We start from the raw sequence: 23,900 nt of genomic DNA, 5'->3' as shown, positions 1-23,900 counted from the left end.
TAGATACTTGCTATGCACCATCTACAGATTAGAGCTGATAGCAGTGCTTCGGGGACAAGTGACTATTTCTCTTGCACACATTCTCTCCTGGTATAACTCAACTCGTGTAATATACACCAGATCTTAGAAGTCCACTCCGACCAGCCTTTATGCAGCTGATTCCCATACCACACCTCTACGCGCTTTTATCAGCTTTTACTAGATCCCTTGTAATATAATATCGCATGTTAGCAAACTCATCCCTTAATCGCTAGCCTCCTAAGTACAAATTTATCTATTTCCTACTCCATAATCACTTGTCATCACCCTAATTACAGCAGACGTCAAGTTTTTACGTTGTGTTTATCAATGCATATTATCCCATTTTATATCCCCAAAAATTCACCTTGTTTTTCGAATCTCCCCCCATCCCATCATTTTCCCAAGCTTTGAACTTCGGAAGTACCCGTTTTGGACGACCTGGTTAGCTGACAGCTTATAGCACACCCGCAAATGTTCCATTCCTCCTCCAAAACGAGCGCACTTGCCTATGCGATTCATTGACTCCAACCACCACCACGACATTCAGTCCAACCTGTTAAACTTCTCGTTCGAATCCGACCACGTTCGCGTCCTCATCCACCTAACCCCCAGCACTTAACTTTCCTACAACAGCGCAACCAGTGAATCTGCTTGTTCTCAGGTTACACCATATTTTTGAGACTAAACTTGCCATGTTCTCACCATTCGAAATATCGCGTCTCCACCTCCACTTTATCTCGTGACTTCCTCTGACGGTCGTCCACACTCCTTCTAGAGCCCACTTTAAAGCAATATTAGACATTTATTTATGCGAATCCTCGCGCTGGCAAACATACTGCCCCGCGCTGAGAACATAAAGAGCAGTGCTACACCTTTTTTCACTTGTGCCTTTCAGGTGAACGACAGCCACTGACTGACAAGAACAAAAGCGACCCGGGATACTTGGTCAAAAGCGTCGATCCTGTGTATCAACCAATGAATCCGTGAATCCTAACCGAGGGAAAAATTCAAATTGCGCGGCAAACTGAATCTTCAGGCATCTAGATTGCTGAACCTGAAGGGTGTAAGAACGTCGACGATTTTTGTCGCTTACAGCCATCCTTCCATGCGATCAGCCGTAGTTGAATTTGGGGCAACGATCTAACTTGCTTGCTTTGCCGCGGAATAGTAAATGAAACATCCTTGGCGATTTTTCAAAATTCCTTTCCTGGAGGTTTCTCGAAAACCGGACGTCTTATCCGAATGTCTGAATTCTCCCAGAACGGGCATTCTGTAGTCGATGACTCCGTGAGAATGAACCGCCACCCTTCGGGGGTGTCTAGGGACAGGTCATGCACCCTTCCAAGGTAATCAATGCACGTCATATGGAACTGCGTGGTTCAGACGCAGTTGCCGTAAATGGTCTTTGAAGGATCTTGATATCGGAAAGAAGCTCGGTGAGGGTTGTTTCGGATCTGTGTACCTTGCACGTGAAAAAGAAAGCCGCTTTGTGGTTGCACTCAAGGTATTATGTGTTTTAGCTTGATTAGGCCGAAGATGATGGTGAAAAGCGAAATCGTTTCCCAAGAAGCTATGCAACAAATTCAGAGGGAGATCGAGATCCAGTCGCATCTGAGGTAGACAAATTTGTTTTTTAGTCAGAAGCTGTGTAGGCATCCTGGTTTGGTTCAGCTGTACAGTTACTTTTATGATGCCAAGCGGATATACTTGATTCTGGAGTATGTACCGAAGGGTGAGCTGTCCAAAGAACTGGCCAGATTTCACCACTTTAACAACACCCGTACAGCCACGGTAGGTCAAAAGATGCCCATGGTTTTGCTGCCTATTTGAATTTAACCTAGTCTAGCAAAAATGGTTAAATTGTCTCTTTCAGTTCTGCAGTTGGAGCCCTAGTCAATGTTTTGCCATTATAAGACGTTTATGCTCATCTCAGCCTGTCCTGTTTTTCAACTTTTATTCACTGATGGTTTCGCCATACTGAAACCTCCATTTTCCCAGACTTGATTCCACTGACCACTTTCAATTTTATGAATCTAACACATTCGTAACTCACATGTAATTATGACCACAATCGGGAAAGATTTCGCCAAATGTGATTTTCTCTTGGTAGGTCACGTTCGCGAAAACCGTAACATTAAGACGGTTGGAATTTTGTAAAAACCTTAACAAATTTCATCAAGTGATACAGCGGTTCTTGGCCAATCCGCATGACGGTCACAAGATGTCCGCACAGTATTGTCATTTGTAAATGTCATGGCTGTACGAGGGCTGGGATACTGCCAGGACTGCCAGACAGGGGGGCGATCAGGGTCCTCAACCAAACCCTTTGGCTCAAAAGCCTAGCCGCAAGCCGGCGGTGTTGGGCTGGAAATGCAAGTACATTATCCGATTTACGGAACACTTCGCCACACATGTTCCAACCCTTAACCTGGAGGGCCATGAGACTGTTCTTCAGATCTCTACCCATTGAGCAACTTGTTATGGGAGACTGTGAGTGTCGCGCAGACACCCTTAGTATAGCTCAATCGGTCGCCGAGTTGCACAAACCGCCACGCCACGGTAAGGTCAGGTTCCTTCGTGGCAGTGCTTTTCTTTCATTTAGTTGTCGACGCCCCAGTTGTCTGCGGTTACCATTCTAATAGACTTGTGACTGACTGCGAATATACACTCATTTGGCAACCAACTTGGTTCTTTCGAGAGACTCACCTGGAACCCAGCTGAATCTCTTGTTTATGATGTTCTCAGGCAACTGAATGTGCTGCACCAGGCCGCCTCATGTTTCAGTCGCTACGACATTTGAAATATCGCGATACATGTATATCTTTGTAATGTAAAGGTCGATGGATTTTCAGCAACCTTATGAGTAGTACATTACAAAGGTGTGGCTGCCTTCAATTTTACGGGCAGAGCACCTGCATGGTCAAGGGTGCAGTCTAGTGCATCCTTTGATGAATATCGCCCCACATGTCAGGTTTACGGAGTTTAAAACCCAACACGGCTATTGGATATGCACTGCTGATGAGCTCTAATAAGAGCGAAACTCGAGCCCAGGGCTTTCCTCCATTTAGTTTGGACTCACCAGGATGATCGCGCGAGGGCAGGAGGTCAATCATTTAAACTAGTCATTTGGGTATGTATTCCACAGAATCGCGCAGCCACCAGCATCCCAAAAACAGAAGGGACATTTCATTTCCGGTTTGTTGTGACTTGGCCCAGAATAAGAATATGGTTAACTTGCTCCGTCTTTCTGCAGTGGACCGGTCTATCCACTTGTAGTCGAGCAATGCCTTGCTCTTGTGAGCGTACGCAGGGAGGCCACAACTTCTTTACTTACATCTTCCTTAACACCATCCCCGAAGGGCCACCTGGCTGCGGCATTTATGAATATGTGGTCAACACTGCAATTGGTATTTATAGTGATGTTTGTTTGAGCGATATCGCTTTACTCAGTCACATGCTGATTCCTTTCCAACTTTTCTATCAGTGGTGGTGCCACATGGTACTTCTTGCTCTGAACTGCGTTTTCCACGAATGAAACCTAGGAGTGCAATATTTTACGGAAAAACGCACCCGCCGACCAGCGCCTCCGTTCATCAACGTAGAAAGTGTAAAAGTTAGGCCTTTGATAAGTGACAATGGACTGCACGGTCTCTGTGACTTTCCGCAAAGCTTTCAGCGTGATGACTCCTTTCACTTCCAAGACAATCATCAGTGTGCTTGAAGGATTCTGTGGAGATCATTGTTTTGCGGGTATTCCGTGAAATCGGAATCGTCGGCATCGGTTGACATCAGGAAGCCCATAAGAAGAATAAAACATTAGAGCGCCTGTGTCTCAGATTGAGAACAATAAGGAAAAGATTATCCTCAGAACACCCTTTCGGTGCCTTACTGCCATGCCACCCGGAAGAAGCCCGAGGACTGGGATACTGTCAGGTTGCCCAAGTCTAGACAGGGAAATCCAGAGGCAGAAGTCGGATCAGAACCACGAATCTTCCAGTCAGTAAATTCTCGCTTTAACCACTGAACTATCCCGCGCCATATTCAGAATGCTAATAGCCCAGATATCCGCAGTGTATGTTTGTCCCTCATCTGCTTGACGCCTCAGTTCTCTCCTCCAATACCACGAATCAGATATAAGCGAGGGGTGCCATAGAGGGTCCTCCGTAATATATATCATCCGTCTAACAAATTTTGGGAATCAGTGGTAGCTCATCAGCCCAATACGGCTCAGGGTTCGAACCCAGTAATGGCCTTCGATTGTGGTTATCAAGCAACCTGACGTTATCTCACTTCTGGTTTTGTTACTTCACTGTGCACCAGAAGCTGATACCATAAACGACCGTGTTTTTTATCTGATGTTACTGACGGTGGATATTGACGGCCAATACGACGTCTACCTAATAGGCACAGAATTTTGACTCCTTGTTCTGTGCTTTAGCTCCGTGACTCGGCTATGGTAGAGGAGCGAAATACAGAAACCATGTGACAAAGAAAGCTGGAGCGGTCAATTTCGATCGCAGACTGCACTGGAAAGCATCACCATCAGGAACAGCAAAATGAAGCACCCGATCAGAATTTGGAAATAAACTGACAACAGGAATGCTACTGCTATCGCTCAGGCACCGTTTCTCGCAATTCCTCCAGCTGAGCGCGGAGGTGGGGGGTCTGGAGGACCTCATCCTGCAAGGTGTGCCGCACCAACACTCCTAAACTCTTCCTAATCTTATTCACACCACTCAGCCTGGACATCCGTTTTAGATGTCACGGTTTGCGTCATTCTGAAGGAGACAAGAAAACTCGTCTCGGCAGGCAATGTTTCTGTGGTTATTGCAAAGCTGATTATACTGGATGTTTTCCGCGACCGAAGTATCCGCTACACAACCAAATACTCGTTTTTTAATTACTTTGTTATGCATCCGTTGAAGCTATCCGACGCCAGCAGCGCTTCTCGGGCATCGGTGACCGGAAGCCCGAAGACGCCTTACGTCATCTGTGACCCCACCACAATACAACCCTCACTGTTGCCTGGTACACACGACCCTTGAGACCCAGTGATATATATTTTGACGCTGCAAGTGACGCGAATTAGTGAGCCTTTGAGGTTCGTGCACTGATTTTATCAGACACTTCTGTCAAAGCTATACCAAGGCATGTAAAATTCCCCACAACCTCTAGGAGTTCTCCTTGAATTGTAAGGGGGTATACTCAGAGACTGCATTTTATGAAGCGTGACTTTGTACTTTGAAGGTATGGTATGGTGGTGGTTAGTTTCTTCAACAGAGCTTGTGCTGCACCTTCGTCCTCAGAGATGTGGGCGATGTTGTCTGCGTACTTTAGGTCGACAAGTCCTCACCAGCAGTGATTAGAACACCGGGGTTTCGAAGATCTCCCAGTGTTCGTCTCTGTTTCATTACCGCCGAAGTTGAGCAAGAACGGATAAAATGGAAATCCTTGTCAGACACCATTTTTTGTAGAAAATCTTTCGTATAGCTCATCGTACACTCGCACACACCCAGAAATATGTAAATATAGGGATCGCATTATGTCCACAAGCATTTGGGGAACACCCCGTTGAGGAAGTGTAGTTAACAGCACTGACCGATCGGCAGACTAGAACGCACCCTTGAAGTCAAGGAGTATCAGGATTGTGGATCGTTTGCACATATGGCATTGCTACAAAGCCTGACAGTCGTCGGTACAACCTATACTTGGTTGAAATACCGCTTGATGCTCATGGGTCAAGGGTTCGCACACCGCCATATGTTGAAGCATGGATGGTGCCAGAAACCTTAAAACGGGAATAAAGCTGATACCTCTGTGGTTTTCATATTCATCGCGAGTACGTATTTTGGAAATGGACGCTATTCTCGGCTCTTCCGGGTTGTCTGGAATAGTCCCTTTTTTCAGATAGAGGCAAATAACCTAGATAGGTATTGACTCAGGACTTCATCGTCATCCTCAAAAAAAGCAGCTGGAAGGTCGTCAGGAAGAGGCGCACGATTCTGCTTGAGTAGTGATATACACTTGGTCACTCCTGAGGCTGGAGAGGATTCCATTGCCATACTGATGTTCCTAAAACTACATGACTGGTCGAGAATACCGGACAGATAAAAATGGAACTTTAGGAATCGAGATGGTATTTTGATGTTCGCCACAGTATGCGCTCCGAAGGCACATCAATTACAAGCCCCGTGGAATTAACAAATCCGTGGTTATAGGAATGTTCATGTTCATGGAGTTCCGTGAGAATTTGATACGAGTGTCCTTTTGCTGTCAAGCATGTTGATGATACAGGTGATATGTTCTGTGTTTCGTGATTAATTCTACTTTCTTCACACACCCAAGTGTAACCTTCAGGGAAGCAGTACATTTACGTCGTCACAGTGGCTATTGGATGTCGAGCATAATCCCATCCGCCCAGCCTACTTGGTTTGATTCATGTTTTTGTCCTTTCTGGTTGGGATTCAGGGCGTAACCCATCCCCTAAGTTAGACAATCAGGAAGTTGGAAGCTAGGTTATGGAGCTATCTTTCGATCGTTCAGCCTAGTAGGACCAGTGTCACTAGAGTTTCGGGAATACATCGTACATAACAGAGCCTATGTCTATCTCCACACCCCACCCGCGGATACCCTGAGGCCTTTCGCTCCTTTTTGGCAACCTAACAGCAACACAAAGTCTAGCTAGTCATGACAAAGGTTCTGCTACAGAGTTTGGGTTCGGTAGAGCCGCCGTCGAATCGTGCCTCAGTGGTATAATATTTAGTCATGCTGCATGAGATCTGTAGTGCAGTTTGTGTGATTAATGATTCCACCTGATCCAGACAAGTATTTGGGAGATGCGGAGCTTTTGCGAGCAATTAATGGCACAGTGCCTCGGGAACATCTCTGTCCTGTGTTGTATTCGTATTAAAAAAAACCCACAAAGGTTTGATTTGTATTGTGACATCTATGCAATAGATCCACATTACTATTATTACATTACGTTACATTACATTACATTTCTATTATAAATACCACGCTAGTCACAGACCACCGGGAATGTCGGTCGTCGAAATGTTGGTCACAGGTTGACCTGTGTTCAGAACCCGGTGGTCTACTAGGAAACAATCTATTGGTTTGATGCGACAATAACATAAGCTTACCATAATTAAGTGTCGCGCATGATAGCGCACTAAAGAAATAGCAATGGCTAATCGGGCAACATTTGAAGGCAGGATAAGGACTATGGAGGATGTCATTGGTTCCCAAAGGACCTGTGTATATTCCACTTGGCACACTTTCGGGGCTACCCAGGTGGGAATGGGTTGGGTGCCAATTCACCTGAGGAAGCCAAGCTACCGATCATACGTGTGTGGCTGGTGGACTGAAATAGGATCATTTGACGGTCCCACTATACTAGGGTGCATTACTCCCTGTTTCCTTGCCATCGTATCTTTCGACTTCCTATTATTTGCTAAAGCAGACGGTTGGCGCCACCATTGCAGCTTGATAAACAGACTGACCTTGTAAGTGAATAACTGTGTAGTTCATGAGCTTCTCTTCGGCTGGTGACTCCCATAATTGTATTTCTCAACGTTATTTACCGCTCATCGTGAGATACTACACCAAGGGAGGAGTTGACAAACATCACATATTCACCTCTTTAAACATGCGATGTGATAGTCTTCTGCAAGCACATTCCCTTAAGGGTCGATGGTTTTGTAGATGAGACGCAGTCGATTCTCGCCCTACCCCGGTCAAAAGATGTTATTACTTTTTATAGCAATCGAAAGATATCATATTTGGAAGGCAAGCCCCATATAGGACACTTATTGTTTCGTTCTTTTGGCATATTTTTATTTTAAAGCACGAGCGTTTAGTTCAACTGACATTATTTCCCTCAATAGGGGCGATCGCATATTGTTTGGAACTACTATGTATCCCGTAGCCTGAGGTAGTTCAACTGATAACATAACGGCTGGGTGATATGTCCACATTCCCAGCCTATTCATCTCCTTTCGACAGGTCTCGTCTAGACTTGACGGGCCTGCCAGTGATTAAGCTTATGTGCTTTTTCCGGGTTTCATGATAGCTGTGAGAATGCTACTGCTGAATGGCTTTTATTTCATCACGGTGTACCAAGATCATGCAGAAAAGGCTCACCTCGACTATGGGGGCTGTTAGGAGGGTGTGTAGAACTTTCTGCAGGTGGGAGTCGTTTTGGACATCTAACTCGCCTTACTTAGTTGTCGTCCGTATCGTTCAGCTGTAGCATCTTTCGGTGCCTAACTGCCATGCCACCCGATGGTTGCACGAGAGCTGGGATACTGCTAGATTGCGCAAGCCTTGACAGAGGAAGTCGAGAGGCAGAGGTCGGGTTCGAACCACGGACCTTCCGGTTAGTAAATTCGCGCTCCGACCACTTGGGCCATCTCGCATACTCTCAATGCGAACCCATCAAATTTCCTCCGCCAAAATAGATTTCCCCTTCTCCACAGTCGAACAAAGCACCGTTCCGCGAAAGCACGATTCAATTACGTCCTGATCGTGCTTTTTTAACTGGAACTCCAGCTAAAATTTGAAAAATTAGGGCCGGACATATTAGTTCTATGCGTTTACATCATTCGGACAACGCAGATTTTTTCGCCAGATATCTCGACGACATTCTGAACATGATCTGCGAAGCATCTTGGTTTTTCGTAGACATTTTAAAGGTGAATTGATGTGAAGTTTGTATGCTCCCGAGCGTATTCATTAACTGGCGTGAAACCCATAGCGTTACGTTCACATCCTCAATACACCTTCATATCCAGTCGTCTTCGACTTCCAGCCGGACTATCTTCCTCGGAATGTCAAGACGAAGATACCATAATTCTGCATGACAATCCTGAAATAGCCATACACCCCGCCATACAATCAATTCGGATGATGAGTAAGGTCCGTAGACTGTTACTGCTACTGTTACTCTGGCGGCATCATGATTTATCATTTGCGTCCATTCTAGTCATCCGTTTTTGCAGGGCAAATAGTGATGAGGACTTACGTTTGTCTGTTGCTTTCCGTGCAATAATTTTCCGTTTGTCGTTTGCAGTACCTTTACCAATTGTCCAGCGCCATTGCCTACTGCCATCAGAACGACGTTATTCATCGGGACCTTAAGCCGGACAATATTCTCTTAGGATCCCGAGGAGAGACAAAAATTGCTGATTTTGGCAGTGCTGTCCATCGACCGGCCTCCAGGTTCGATCCCGTCTTTTCACTTTCTTAGCATGTAATCCGTTCCCGTAGACGCACGGCGCCTTTTGGAACACTGGACTATTTAGCTCCAGAAGTAATCGATCCCGAGTCCAGCTACGAGAACAGTGTGGACACTTGGAGTCTTGGTGTGCTAACCTATGAGATGCTGGTGGGCCAAGTCCCGTTTGTCGGTGAGACGCCGCAAGACGTGGCTAATCAGATTCTATCTTGTGAACCTCAACTCCCTGGAGAATTTGATGCTGACGCTGTTGATTTGATCAGCTCGGTAAGTCTGTCACCACTGTACTTCTTTCTGCTATCTCAGCTGTCCAGGGTTCACTCTTTATAAGTAAATTCTCGCGCCAGAAGACCATTCCCCCCAGTTTTTTATTGTTCCCGAGTCCCCCTTTAGAGAGAACATCACACGGGGGAACCCTCGAACAACAGTCAGCTTATACAACTAGTGTCTGGACACTTCAACAGTCAGCTTATACAACTAGTGTCTGGAGATATCAATACGGTCTGAACACCTTAAACACCATTTACTTACTGGCCAACTAAACGACAACCTCACCACTTTGAAGCATCGGTGTTGAACACTAATGTCATGCTGTCGATGATGATGGTGACCGCTGTATTAAATCACAGAATGATACAGTTGTTCGCTGACGCCATAGCAAGTCTAATCCGTCTATGGACTTCAGTCGCTCGCAAATATATCTAGTAAAGGTGATTATCCGGACGGATTGTTTTTGAAAAGATTGCTATCGCGGCTTGGAAGAAAGTTAATGGCCATGGTAGAAAGGAATTTAGTTTCAAAGAGATCCACTGCGGTTAATCTTTCCAGCAGGTTCACGCAGTTCGTAGTTTGGAACCACTTAGCCAGTGTCCCTGTTTTTCAAGGATGGACCACCATTTCACGCTGACAGAATACCTTTTCATCAGCTGTTGTGCAGCCATGTATGCGAACAAAAGGATGAACTTGTTTTAATCGACAAAAGCATCATCACCGTCCACTCGGCTGATAGAGGTTGTTGATTAACTCTAACTGCTTTCACTGTTGTCTCCAAGAACATGTCTTCTGCGGTTCGTTCCGTCTTGGTGTCTGGCGAAAGCTGAGGAAGTTGCGATTCGCCTACGCAATCCGGATATCTGGTCGGATCGATAAAGTGAAACCAGGAAAATGAATTCGCTCTATATTGACGTCTGTTGGTCACTGCACAGTCATGTACATTTTGAGCTGTTTTGGCCAGATATCAATTGGGATTTTGCTTCTAATAAAGTTCCACCTACGCTAAACCCAGGTCATTTCGACAAAAACAAATCCTGGCAAGGTTTATGGGGAACCTACTGATCTGACAGTCTTTCGCGCATGGAAGGTGAGGGTGTAACAAGAGGAGACTGTATACCATTCCGATTAACTTCGTAAGACTGAAGAGTATGGGCAGTAAGATTATGCACGACACCAGCCTAACTTATAAGCCTATTGTAGGTCTGTCATGGTCACTGGACGCATAGACCAGCGACAGCTGTTTGCAGTGTTAACTTCTTCATTAGATTGATTTCAAAACTTTTTCTCGCGGCATTATGTCACTCTTTTCTCAAGACAGCTGGTTGTTATTCAAATATTACATTCGTCCAACCTCAGGAGTCGTGACCCTCTCAATAGCTTCACTCGAATATGGGGTCCCTGGCTCCCGTTTAGTGTGTCGTGTTGTTTGTCCGATGGCCATTGTTACTATCAGTAGGAATCGATGAATCACGTGGCGTGGTCTGATAGCTCCAGGCTAGCGCGTGACATCTGTTAATCTGGTCACCTGATATGTGAACTTCCTCTTCCCATCCAACGTTTTTCTCGTGCGTCAGTCCAGATTGGCTGCAGCTTTTGACTTTCACACAACTCACGAAATAATTATGAGTTTACTCATTCTTACGGGGACGAAGTTGATTTTGTGCCAAAAAGATAGAGAAATCCAAANTAGAGGAAATCCAAATGAAACGAACATGGTATAACCAACGGCGTTACAAATGGGAGCAAATTGGCTCTAAATTGAGTGAAATAATTGTACGATAGTTGTAATTCAGCTGAATTTTCTCATCCTTGACTTGGATCTGATGCCTTGCGATTCAAAAAGTCTAACGTTGGAAAGTCGAACTTTTTTACTATTGCTTTCCGGCAACTGTTTTCTGGAGGGGGCGGCACCTGTAAACAACGATCACTCCTTGCTATAATGCCATCTGACTCCTATCCATTGGTATCCGACCTCAGAGGTTCAAAGTCAAGTTTAACTCTCGATAGACGGATTTTCAACTGCCTTCCGGTGCCACGGCGTCGTCCTGTACAATGTAGAGGCGATAGAGGTCATCTGCGCAGTTCCGAATCTCGTTTGTGGAGGCCGTCCTCATGCCCGTTTGGACGATGCGCGCAGATGTGCAGCATGCACCATATATATATGGCTTGCCTCGTCAATGCCTCTGATTTATAGAGTGAGATGGCCTGAGTGCTTAGAGCGCGAATTTACTAACCGGAAGGTCCGTGGTTCGAACCCGACCTCTGCCTCTCGATTTCCCCTGTCTAGGCTTGGGCAACCTGGGAGTATCCCAGCCCTCGTGCTTCCTTCGGGTAGCGTGGCAGTTGGGCACCAGAAGGGTGCTACAGCTGAAGGCTTGAACGACTTATGGTACACCGGGAGGACAAATGCTATCGGGCCAGAAGAACGGTAAATTTTGATTGGGTGTTCAAATGGCCATCCAATCGATCGGTTATTAAACTTTAGTATAACTAGCAAGCAGCTAATGCAGCGGCCCCGTTCACTTCATCTGGCAGCCTTCCTCATGAAAGAGCCTCAGTCGGGCAATCCATCTCACACCAGAAACAATGCTGCTACTTCGCCAACTACTGTCGTTTGCATATGAATTCAGTTTTCAAGGGAGTCCCGACTGGATATCTCGTTTATGATGGTCTCCAACCGAATATGGGGCACCCGACAGCCTTATTTTTCAGTTGGTGCGATATTCGAGATGTCAATATACATTGTCTAGACATAGTTTGCTTAGTGGTGCGTTACGTCCAGTCATTATTAGTACTTATTCTTACTGTTGTATAATTACGTTGAGTTCGCTGGAATTCCTTCTTTGGTGAAAACATTGAATTTATTAGGTCATATGAATTTTATCAAGCAGGAGGAGATTGTGGCGGGAATAAGTGAGAAATCGGTTCAGGACCACCAATCTAACTGATCCATCTAGAGTCTTATAGAGTGGGTAAACGATGCTAGCAATAAACTTTTTCGCAGGAAAATTCCGGAAAATTATAAAATATTCGGCCTACTTCCTCTCGAACACCTAACAATAACCTCAGAGGGGGCTCCATCGCTGTTCACTCTCCTTCTCAACCTTAGACTTTTTGGAGTAAATTCACGTGTCGGCGATTAAAGCACACCTTCGAGTTAGACAGTCTTGTCATTCGGATTCGTCACTGCCTCTGCTTTATAGAGTGAGATGGCTTGAGTGCTTAGAGCGCGAGTTTATTGACCGGAAGATCTGTGGTTCGAACCCGACGTCTGTCTCTCGACTTCCTCTGTCTAGGCTTGGGCAACCTGGCAATATCCCAGCGCTCGTGCCTCCTTCGTGTGGCATGGCAGCTAGATACCGAATGAATGTTACAACTGAACGATTGTTATTATAATTTGGGTGCATTTAATGTAAAGCGACCCTATTTCTTTCGTCAGACGGACATGTGGTCGGATTTATTATCAGATGTCATCTTCGTTGTTGAAAGTCGTTTGTTAACTTCATCTGTCGAGCTACCATCAGCATTACTGGGACCTCCAGGATACGTGTGATGTTTCATAACCCTTAATGTCTCTGCTTGATTCACTAGGTGTTGGATGACTTTACACTCTGTGCTTGCGAAACGCGTATTGAGGAACGGCATGGCGCTGCTTAGCTTTCCTACTAATACGACTTCAGTTTTGAAGAGGAAAACAATGCGCTTCAAAAATACTTTGAGGCTCGTCCCCGTAATTTTGTGAATACAAAGAACTTATAATAGTCATGAACTATGGCGTACAATCAATGGCAGAGTTCATCCTTGAAGTCAAGAAACGCCATAACTGTGGGATGTTTTAGCGCTCGACTGAGTTTGAAGGTGTGGTCAACAATGATTCATTGAACTACATAGCCTCCTGGAACCAAAATGTATCTCGTTTTTAGCGCCCGTAAAATTGCTTTTCCAATACTATCAAATACTGGCCAGCTCCAAGCGAACACTCGCAGCTTTCCTTCTCCACAATATTGATCGTCCTTTTCTACTCATTTGCTCACAGAAAGCCACTTGATTGCAAGAGCCGATACACTGTCACCCGTGCCGTCAGTTAGTGTGATACGTGTTGTCACAGTACACCGGTGTTTCCCTCATCAGTCAGTCGCACGGAATCTAGAACTTATAATAGTCATGAACTATGGCGTACAATCAATGGCAGAGTTCATCCTTGAAGTCAAGAAACGCCATAACTGTGGGATGTTTTAGCGCTCGACTGAGTTTGAAGGTGTGATCAACAATGATTCATTGAACTACATAGCCTCCTGGAAGCAAAATGTATCTCGTTTTTAGCGCCCGTAAAATTGCTTTTCCAATACTATCAAATACTGGCAATTTATAGGTGCTTGTAATCGAAGAGAGTAAAGTTTTAGAAATGTCGCACCATTTTTGTCCTCGGTCTGGCTAAGTGGGTCAAATGAACCCCATACTTTAATGATCTGTAAGTTCTTTTCCCATTCTTCCTAGCCGATCAATTCCTTACTGTCTCCCCTACATGGTCACCTTCCTAGATGCTACAAAAACGCCCGGAACTTCGCATTCCTCTTACCGGTATTCATTCTCACCCGTGGATGCGACAACACGCGGAATTCAGTTTGACCCGGTGTACTGCGGCTCTGTTGGACTGGGAATCCCCCAATCTGTACGCACAGTCATCGACTCTGTCCAGTTTCTCCACGACGGATCCATCCGGAAGCAGTAGCTTAGACTCGTCTTCGATGGGTGCCGGAGTCTCAACTAATCTTCATCAGTCGTCAGTCAAATAACCATAGATGCTGGGTGGTTCAAACATGGCCGGAGACTTTGAGCAGCTACAGCAACGGTTTTATTCCCAGTGCGCAGCCCTGTCTTTCATCTCTGCCTATTTATGTTTGATTATATTATGATCACAATTTGTATGATGAATACACGTTTATTCGCCTGTGGGGTGCATCCCGGTCGTTTCTTTGTGTAGCCCTATTCCGATGGGGTTTTGGTGGAGTTGTTTGAGGCTTCTAAATGACAATCGTTCTGGAGCATATGTCTCAGGTTAATGTCTTACTTTCGGTTTCTTCTCATCCAGAGGTTACCGCCAATGTGTAGGTTTGAAAGCAGGTATCCCGGCTTATAGTTGGGCTGGCAGTCTTTCGATTGTTCGTCTAGGAAGTCGACTCTGGACAATCGGTCTGACTATGTCAACCGTCGAGGGGCGAGGTGGCCCAAGTGGTTAGAGCGCGAATTTACTGACCGAAAGGTCCGTGGTTCGAACCCGACCTCTGCCTTTCGACTTCTCCTGTCTAGGCTTACGCAACCTGGCAGTATCCAAGCCCTCGTGCAACCTTCGGGTGGCATGGCAGTTGGGCACTGAAAGATGGCTACAGCTGAACAATTTTCAACCGCTGTACATCTTTTCATTTATTGCAGGCCGCACCTGATTGTTTAACAGCCAGAGGTTCTTTGTCAAACAAAAGCCCGGTAGCTCAAATGGTGGGAAAGACATTCCGAAGCCACCTAATAACGTGTATCATGGAAACTACGTCTGTGGTTGGCCACGCAGTGCATACTGCTCCGATGTTGAGATCGACAATAAACCGACCGAGCGGCTGAATGTTTTGAAAATCGCCCATCGAGTGGCAGGATGCGAGAACTGTTTGGAAGTTGGCATTCAACTCCTGGTGCTTCTGCATTGGTGGTCTGCTCGCGTGGTGATGAAACGTCCGCAAACCAGCTTCCAAGCTCGACAAACAGACCAGCCACCAGCTGAGTAACATCCACACTCAACTGTGGCTTCGCAAAACAATATTAGATTTCTGTACAGATCTGCCTCTGGTGAAAGTTTCTGGTCACTGATTGTTTTGGAGTGGCGTTCCTCTAGGAATTAAAATCCGCAGTGAAACTCTGGTTCACTGAGAGTTGCTTCTTCGTCAGAAGCAAGTGTTCTGTCAAGTATGGAAATGTCCAACACATTCACAACTACGTTTGCCGATCAGGGCTTTCTTCCAAAGCAGTTTCCTGAAACTACTCACAAGGTTGCTAAAAACTCTTCGACCTTGTCCTTTATGAAAATATACTGCGATATCTGGAATATCATAGCAACTGAATCATGAGGCAGCCCTTGTGCAGTACATTCAGGTGAAGGACATCATAAACAAGAGATTCACTTGAGTCCCTCGTAAAGACCAAATTGATTTGCAACTGAGTGTGTTTGTCGGTTTCCTGAAAGTTTTCCAAAGGACATTCACTGTTCAAATCCGATGAGCAGGCGAATTGGACGGTATCCTTCCCGCTAATTTTCTGTATCTTCATGTCCTCGTGAAGGATTGTGGTGATTGACAGTTTGCGGTTTTTATGTACGCTAGCCCATCCTGATTGATTTTGAATCAACCTCATTCTGCGTCGCTGAATGGACAAAATCATCACAGGGCCCGTAACCCATGCTTCTACACAGTACATCAGAGTGAATTTTTACGAATCAACCTGGTTCAGTTGTTCTACTTGCTTGTGGAGGTTCCCAACAAGAGAAAGCTTTTGCGAATATTCAGTTCTGTGCATTTGCCCAAGATCGAGGCGCAAATATACGGAATGAAACCATTTTCGGCATCTCTACTGCTCCCGTTGGGGCTTTTGCGTCCTGACAGTATCTCAACCCTCGTATTTCCTTCATAGAGGCACCGAAAACGTGCTACAGGTGGACAGTTGTTGTTTGTGCAGCATGATCGTTAATGCATCCGATTTGCTGGTACCCCCTCATGTTACAGGGTATGAAGGAGATTACGAAGCGTTTGGGTACTGCCGGTGCTACTCGCCTTCCAGGGCGGAGACCGCGTGATCCGCACTGTGCCCTTTTGGAGACGCCGAAAGTTATGGCTACCAACCGCTGTCAATGGCGTTTCTATTCAGATTATTTGAATGAATGTCCGGAGGTGCAAGTATCTCGGAATGATTGTGGTAAGCTAGAACTAAGCCCCTTTCTCGTCCACCATTCTTTTCTTCACAATGAGACTTTCAAGTAAACCATGGTTATACGGCAGTGAGCATCAATTTCGAACACTGATGTCATATTGTCGATGGGGATGATGATGATGAGGTCGCCGTTACAACGAACTAAGGTCTGAACTCAGATGATTGCCGTTCCGTTTGTACGAAAGTACGCCTTCGTTCCAACCCATTCCCCTGTGATCCCATACAGGAAATGGACTACCTCGGTGCACTTGAATTTTTCGAGCTCCTAACAAATGGAACGCCGTTGACTACGTTATTGGGGGAGGTGTTGATAAGGTGATTCGAAAACCGTGGTCTTCCGGGAATCTCGGAAATAATATCGCCATCTGTATGCAATCTATGCAACCTAGGCCAGCTTGACAGCTGCATCTAGGTCGAAGTTTCAATGTTACGCCCCTTCTTTCAATAGTCTGGCAATGAACAAATTGGCATTTTTGCAACAACTTTATGTAAGCGAGTGACTTACCAAACGTCATTCAGCTAGGTTCATGAAACCGGTGCGCAACCCTCCATTTAGTAGTGCCCCCGTCGATGGCATTTAATCCAATTTTATTGTCGGCATTCATATCCAACTTCCAATACCGAGGCATTTTCGTTTAAACATCTGTTGTGTTCGGTTTTGCAAATTTAATTTCCCCATTGAAATAAGTCGACTTGTATAAACTAGTATTTAAAGTGGAGTAAAATTTATTTGAATGTACGTGCGGCACACAAGAACACGTAGTGTCTCTGTGATAGTTTAACGAAAATTTCACAGCTCACGACCAGATTCGTCCTTGTTGTGGCTCACTGGGTCGGCACAGTTTCCGAGTTTCCATAGACCTGTTCTGACAAGAAAATATACTGCGATACCTCGAATGCCATACAGCCGGAAACATGTTGATGTTTTGTACAACACTCAGTTGAAGGATACCATCATTGGGAAAACCAGGGGGTCTGCTGTTAGCACCAGTTCAGTTTGCGAATGAGTGTAGTTCACTTAACACGTGGCGTTGTACACGAAGTCGCGGGTTTGCCGAGCAGCTGGATGGGCAGGTGACTTCCGAAGAGCTCCGGGTAGTCTGTTTCTCTGTGTAGTACAAATCAATGTGATCACTTCGCTCGTCATACAGTACTGCGCTGCCATATCGTATTTTCATTGTTTAATCACCACCTTCAGTGTCACATTGTATAAAAAATACGGGTGAAAGGAAGAAGGCCTTCATTGCCGAGTTATTTAATTAGAAAATGCCGACTGACCGGTTACAGACCGTTGGACAGGAAAGCAACATACCTCCTTTTTTGGATAGACGCGGAGCGAATTTCTACGAACAGCACATACTACTCGCGTGCTTCCCCATCAGTAGTATCACCGTTACACGGGTAGGATATATTGGTGGATTTTAGAAACTGTTCACCTCATTATATGCTTCCAGACGCTTTACTCTTGTTTCTGTCAGGGTTTAGTCAAGAATGTACCAGGTTGACTTGACGTCTAAAATATGAAAAAGCGCCTTGGAGGTTGAATTCATTTTTACCCCAGGCCTTTCAGAAAGTGGCTGTTGGTCGTCACATTACCAGCCAGGATTGCTACCTGGTTGTTTAAGCTTGACAGGTAACGGTCACTATGTCAGGTGTAATGATTCTCCATTTCCAATATGTGAAAAGGATATCTGCTGATTACAGTGATCAACTGACCAAAAGAAGAAAATATCAAAGATTGGATCATGAGTGTCCAGGATAACACATCCTTGCTTCTACTACTTGCACGTTTTATACTATACTCTAGTGCTACTAGTTTTTTCGTGGTAAACGAGGGTCACTCCACCTCCTGAGGATGTTTGATGATTTCCACAGTTTGAGGACACCGTCGAGACCGTGTTTCTCCGTGACACTGACGATCTAGTAGCAATAGCTGAGTTTGACAATGTGTGCAAACGTCCTTTTTAGCAAGACAATCCCCGGGTGATGGAGAGAAGTGAAGCCGTAATCGCAACCTGCTCCTCATCTGTTTTGTTTTGGCTCCTAAGATTCCTTGGGCACGCGTTTGCGCCAAGCACTTTGACAGCGCTCATGGAACCATGGAGATCACCATCGTACCAGGTCGTGTTTCTTCAACATCTTTACAACGCCTGCGATATTGCACTGAAAACCGAATGCTTTCAGAGGAGCATGGTAGCTATCGCGCATTATCTTAAACATAATCTTTCTACCGATGCTGGACGCTTATTGCTTGCTACCTAATTGGATAGCTATCCATCGAAGCATGGAAACTTGCGTACTAGAGAGCGGAGTCTACACACCAGCTTCCGTTGAATTAAATTTATGTATTAGCAAATGGCCCCCATCCACTATCATCATTGTCAGCTGAATTAACCACGTCCTACTTGTACAGTGGTTGCAGCTGATACAGTTTCGTTCACCGGTGATTTGTGGAGGTGCGGTAGGTAGCTGCGCATTGATCAGTTCCCCTTAATCCATGTAGAAAGAATACCTTACTGCAAGCAACAGTACATGGTTAGCCTAATGAATATGCAAGGATCATCCACATTTAAGGCGCAAATGACAGTTTCGTTCCGTGTAACAATGCGTAAAAATGCGTTTTACTGTTAGAAATGTTTGGAAGGCCTCTCATTGCCGACAACCGCCCAGATCGCATCCCTAATGCGAGATTCATTGCTACCACTTTTCCCGCTACCAGCGAATACTGAATCAGGACTATATCTAGGCGTGTGCTGACTCGCCGCATTTCGCTATAATGATTACAGCACTTGGGAGGAAAACCTTCCGGAGGTGGGAAGATTTCTCCTCGACGATGGTTGCGCAGTCATGGATGATGAGAGCCATGCTACGCGCCGTCGGACTGAATATTTTGTTACCTTTGTATGCTTTAAACAGCTTTCTCGAGATGCGCAGAGAAATATTTTATCTTGTCTGAAGTGACTGTTTCCGTTTGACCGTTAACAGCACAGAGACCGTCAGTCTCTGTCGTTTCAGTCATTACAACCGAAAGCACATGTTGGGCCACGAGAACCAGTTAATCGAGACTTTGTAAACTGTAATTTCATCGTGTGTTTGAAACTTGGCAACCATTGAACGTTCGCATGTTTCATTCCATACTCCAGTTTTACTACTGTTAGCCGCAGCATGGTCTGGCATGTACCCTATGTCAATTGGTATGAAGTTCATTCACTAATGGTCCACTGTTTTTTGCCAACATCGTTTACAACGTCAACCTCTTGACCCGAGTCGCGGCGACATTGGGATAGGGAATATCGATTGCGATTTTTCAAGTTTGAATACGAATAAACAATTATTAGGACCCGGTTTTAATAGGCTCGTTTATTTGAAGACGATGTTTTGTAAAATGAACTGAGTTTTACTGCACAAAAAGAAATAAAATTTCATTTCAGTTGAAGGTTATTCAAGGTGGCATTCATAAATCCTGCCATCTCCACGTAATCGGTTTCACTTTTGACGAGGCGCGTCGTGGGTTGCTTTTCAGGACTTAGATTATCCCTGTTTTGTCATCCAAATACCTGCTAACTCGTGAGGATAGGTCATTTCGAGTATTTATGATAACCGCCCTGATACATTTCTCGCACAGTCGTTGAAGAACAGAACAGGAGTTCACTTCAAACAAGGTCGTTCTTTTCAGTGTGTTCTTGTACTTTCCATAAAGGAAAATACTCATAAGGTTGCTCAAAAATCTTTGACAGCCCACAACCGGTGGCGACCTCTTAAATTATCAGTATTTGGATTCAGAACTAAGCACAGTAAAAAGATGATAGTCTGATGCTCTAGTAGCTAATGAGTTGTACAGTGGGTATATCTTTTGACACTTTGATCACGATTAGCGACCGTTTTTGAGGAACCATTGAGCCATATCGAAGCGTTATTCAAACAGATATTGGTTCCTTTGTAATGTACTACTCATAAGGTTGTTGAAAATCCGTCGACAGCCACGACCAATTTCGCCCTTTTTGGGGCTCATCAGGTAGGCGCAGTCCCCGGGTTCCCGTCAACCTTATGTTCTACTTGAAACCAAATTACATTAAATTAGCGAATAAACACGCATTTGCAAACTTATTATGTTTTTCGAGAGAGATATTGGTTCCCTAAAGTCATGTGTATGTTCAAACACGTGATTGGATAGCGCCCCTGACCCTGCGTCCGAACCATTAGGTCACGTGATAATGACTGTGCCTAGCCTCACTTTGAACACGTCCAAACAGTTCGCGTAAAACGGAGTCATGTGCATAAGTGCCGATTTGTTGCAGATATTCCTATACTGAAGAAGCACACTACATCATAACTGATGCACTGTTCTAGAACTCTTGCTGAATCTTCCTTCAATCATAAAGATTTCGGTTAAGAACCACTAAATTCTAAAAAAAACGTTCCTTTTGTTGAAAGTTTTCTATAAGAAGGAACAACTATTTAGGGGAATGAAATTCCAAACTGTGTGTATTCGAGACCATGAACTATACAGGAAATGTGTTGACCAGCCGGGTTACATTAGCTTTCTTCTGGATTGCGGTCTCCATTCTAATGACTTGTTTCGTACATAAATATAAGAAAAAAAGGAGTTACCCATGAGGGATTCCATCGTGCCTCCAGTTCTGGCAGTTCCATGGTGCATAGGAGCCGAAGAGTAAACGAAACTGCTGTTCAGATTGTTTTCAGATTGTTTCAGATTGTTTTCCCAAGTTTTCGAAGACAGCGTTGATCTGGTGAGCAGCAACAGCTTGCAGGAGACGGTAGTGAGCTGTCTGTGGAGTCTGAGCGACCGCCCGTGCCATTTATAACACAGTATACCCTTTGTGTCCGTTATTGGCCTCAGTAGATCACAAGCTGACCACTCCATCAGCGCAGGAGTTTGGATGTTCTACATTCCAATCACTAATAGAGATGCTTATTCAGCCTTAGGCCAAGATCCCAATTCAAACTCTCCTAACGTTTATACCAAAACGAGATAGTGAAATCTTGAACACGCTGGAGATTGGGTCTGAGAAACACTGAATGTTGTGGACGTAAGATTCAGTTGGGACCGCTAAAACCAAACTGGTGCGCAAATAAGTGTATTTCGCGAACTTCGTACAATTTCAGGAGGGAACTAGGAAACCCGCACTTACCTAATGGGTTTTAAGAAGGACAAAACCGGTTGTGGGCCGTCTAGGACGTTTCAGCAAACTTGTGACTACTTTCTTTCGAAGAAACACTGTGTTTATCGCATGATTGTCATATTTACTCACTCCTCACTCGGTCAGACCGTTGTTCTCGCTATTTTTAGTTGAGTACTCATGCTCACAGCTACTAAAACTGACACTGAACACGCGACGAGAATACGCAAGTTGCAGAAACCGACATCGTCGCGCCAAAGGAAATAACGCTTGTTCTTTAGCGGTAACCACAGTTCCTCAAACTAAATCGCGCCCTCCTATTTTAGGATTTTTTGCCCATATGATGCAGGAAAACACTTCGACCGTCGGATACTATAATTAGTAATTCCGCGTGAAGGATAAATACGTCACTATCTGGAATCCCAGCCCGATGGAAATAAGCACGGCATATTGGTACAGCACATGCAGTGCTGTATTTACGCACTAATTCCTCAGCTCCGGCCCCCAGTTGGCTGCTAACTACCCTCACCTCCCCGAATCATCGGTGAACGAAACTGTGGCACCTACAACCACTGCACAACAAGTACGCGGTTATTACGGCTGACAATGATGATGATGATCAGTTCAGCATAGTTGTTTAAAAAAAGAGATGAAAGGGAGCTTCATTTGATCTTCAGCATCGTTGGCTGTCAACGACTGCTCAAATACAGAAGCATCCACTTGTGTTTCGGTGGATGTGTTTTGTCACCTCTGCAGTTCCAAGAGGCAGACGCGGTCATGTCTGTTGTTGAAGCCTTATTTAGAAGCCAGAAGGGAGGTTTGGTTTGCAGTTTACCAACAGAGAGCTTCTCGAGATAGTGAGATGCATCACAGGAGCTTCAACAACTACGGTATGATTTACTCTGCAAGGTTTACCTGTTCAGTAACATGCTTTACAAATAGGAGCATATCAATAGTGTGGATGGAAGACAACTGGATCACAACTAAACGCAAATGAAACGAGCTGTGTTTTAATTGGACTTGCCTGCTAGGTGTGGAGGACCGTGGGAATCGGAGTGCATATTAGGCGAAATTCGTGACCGCCTTTTGGTTGATGAACAAGGCAAATGTTGACTTTTTCAGGTACATGCCAATTCCTGTCGCAAGTCCACGGCATTCCAGTGCACCAGTCACCGCATTTTTCGAATGGTACTTCCACGCGAAAATAGCGGCATTCTTATGTTTCATCATTACGTGTGTGCCTTAACTCTTGTTATTATGACAATGTGAAACATCAGTTATTTTCTGCCGTCCACAATGTGGGGAAGTTTGGAGACTGTAGGTGGGAGAACATCAAATCACCATTTTTATCCAATGCATGACTACTTATAAGTAGGTACAGCGGTGAAAACGTGATGCGACCTATTGATGAAGAGTTTAAACATTAGTAAAAAGATGAGTGACCGAATCCGGAACTCATGCACCAGGTTTTCACCACAACTCTCATGCACAACGTGTCAGAGCACAAAATTTCTCTGACTGTAACTTATTCTATTATATCCCATCCCATTTTACGTGTGACACAGGATGTGACCTAAATAGATGGATGCATATCTGTCCCATTTTCTTCGTCGCTTGGGTGTGTAATTCGGCCCCATTCTTTCGGCAAAAGCACTGCTGAATAGACCGAACTGACCGTTACCAGTTGATCAGGGCACGTTTTTATAGCGCTAAATTAATATCACCACGTCCCTTCTGTGAAATCTCTTCCAGTAGGCGAAGGATAACGTAACCTTGAACTGCTCACCCAGTTGCGACTATTGAGTTGTGATTTTTGCTTTCAAACAAAAGCCAAATTGAGGAAGTTGGACGACAGAGATTACAAACTGAACTACTTTATCCTGCCGCAAACTGATTGGGGCCTGCGCTCTTCGGTTAGACGTGAAACGGAAAGATCTGGTATGGTCATGCATGTCGTAAGTAGTTCCAGTACAGACCATGCTTTAAGTGGACGCATAAGGGAGTTATTTGACTTTTCATTCGACCAAACTATGTTGCCTACTGGTTTGTTGTCCTAAAACTTTTCACCATTCCAATCCTGTTCTCCACTTGTTTCCAGTCACGAAAAACGGTCGTAAGTTAAAGGATTGCACATTCTCTAATTACCCCTGAGAGGGTGAAGAGGCTTCTGAAAGTCACCAGATTATTCGGTTATTTGGGAGACGACGCACATTACTACAATTTCGAAAGGACCAACCATCTAGCGTGTATTTTCCGAC

At 44.9% G+C, this 23,900-nt stretch overlaps 2 protein-coding genes across 2 annotated transcripts; both read left to right on the top strand.

The window, feature by feature from the left end:
- Positions 1-2,501: 2,501 nt before the first annotated feature.
- T265_06096 (hypothetical protein) lies at positions 2,502-14,906 on the top strand (the record flags this gene model as incomplete). The annotated part of the gene is given in 10 exon segments (XM_009171274.1): positions 2,502-2,585; positions 2,767-2,836; positions 3,879-4,021; positions 8,247-8,402; positions 9,092-9,250; positions 9,269-9,527; positions 11,537-11,957; positions 12,691-12,898; positions 14,071-14,201; positions 14,702-14,906. The coding sequence occupies 10 exon segments, from the start codon at positions 2,502-2,504 to the stop codon at positions 14,904-14,906; spliced, it is 1,836 nt and encodes a 611-aa protein (XP_009169538.1).
- Positions 14,907-14,909: 3 nt separating this feature from the next.
- T265_06095 (hypothetical protein) lies at positions 14,910-23,699 on the top strand (the record flags this gene model as incomplete). Its single annotated transcript, XM_009171273.1, has 4 exons — positions 14,910-14,939; positions 14,963-15,013; positions 16,297-16,486; positions 23,473-23,699. The coding sequence occupies 4 exons, from the start codon at positions 14,910-14,912 to the stop codon at positions 23,697-23,699; spliced, it is 498 nt and encodes a 165-aa protein (XP_009169537.1).
- Positions 23,700-23,900: the final 201 nt, after the last annotated feature.

The sequence above is a fragment of the Opisthorchis viverrini genome (genome assembly GCF_000715545.1).
Source record: "Opisthorchis viverrini unplaced genomic scaffold opera_v5_134, whole genome shotgun sequence".
NCBI lineage: Eukaryota > Metazoa > Platyhelminthes > Trematoda > Opisthorchiida > Opisthorchiidae > Opisthorchis > Opisthorchis viverrini.
Note: the sequence above shows the minus strand (reverse complement) of the source record. Positions and strands in the feature narration are given on the sequence as shown.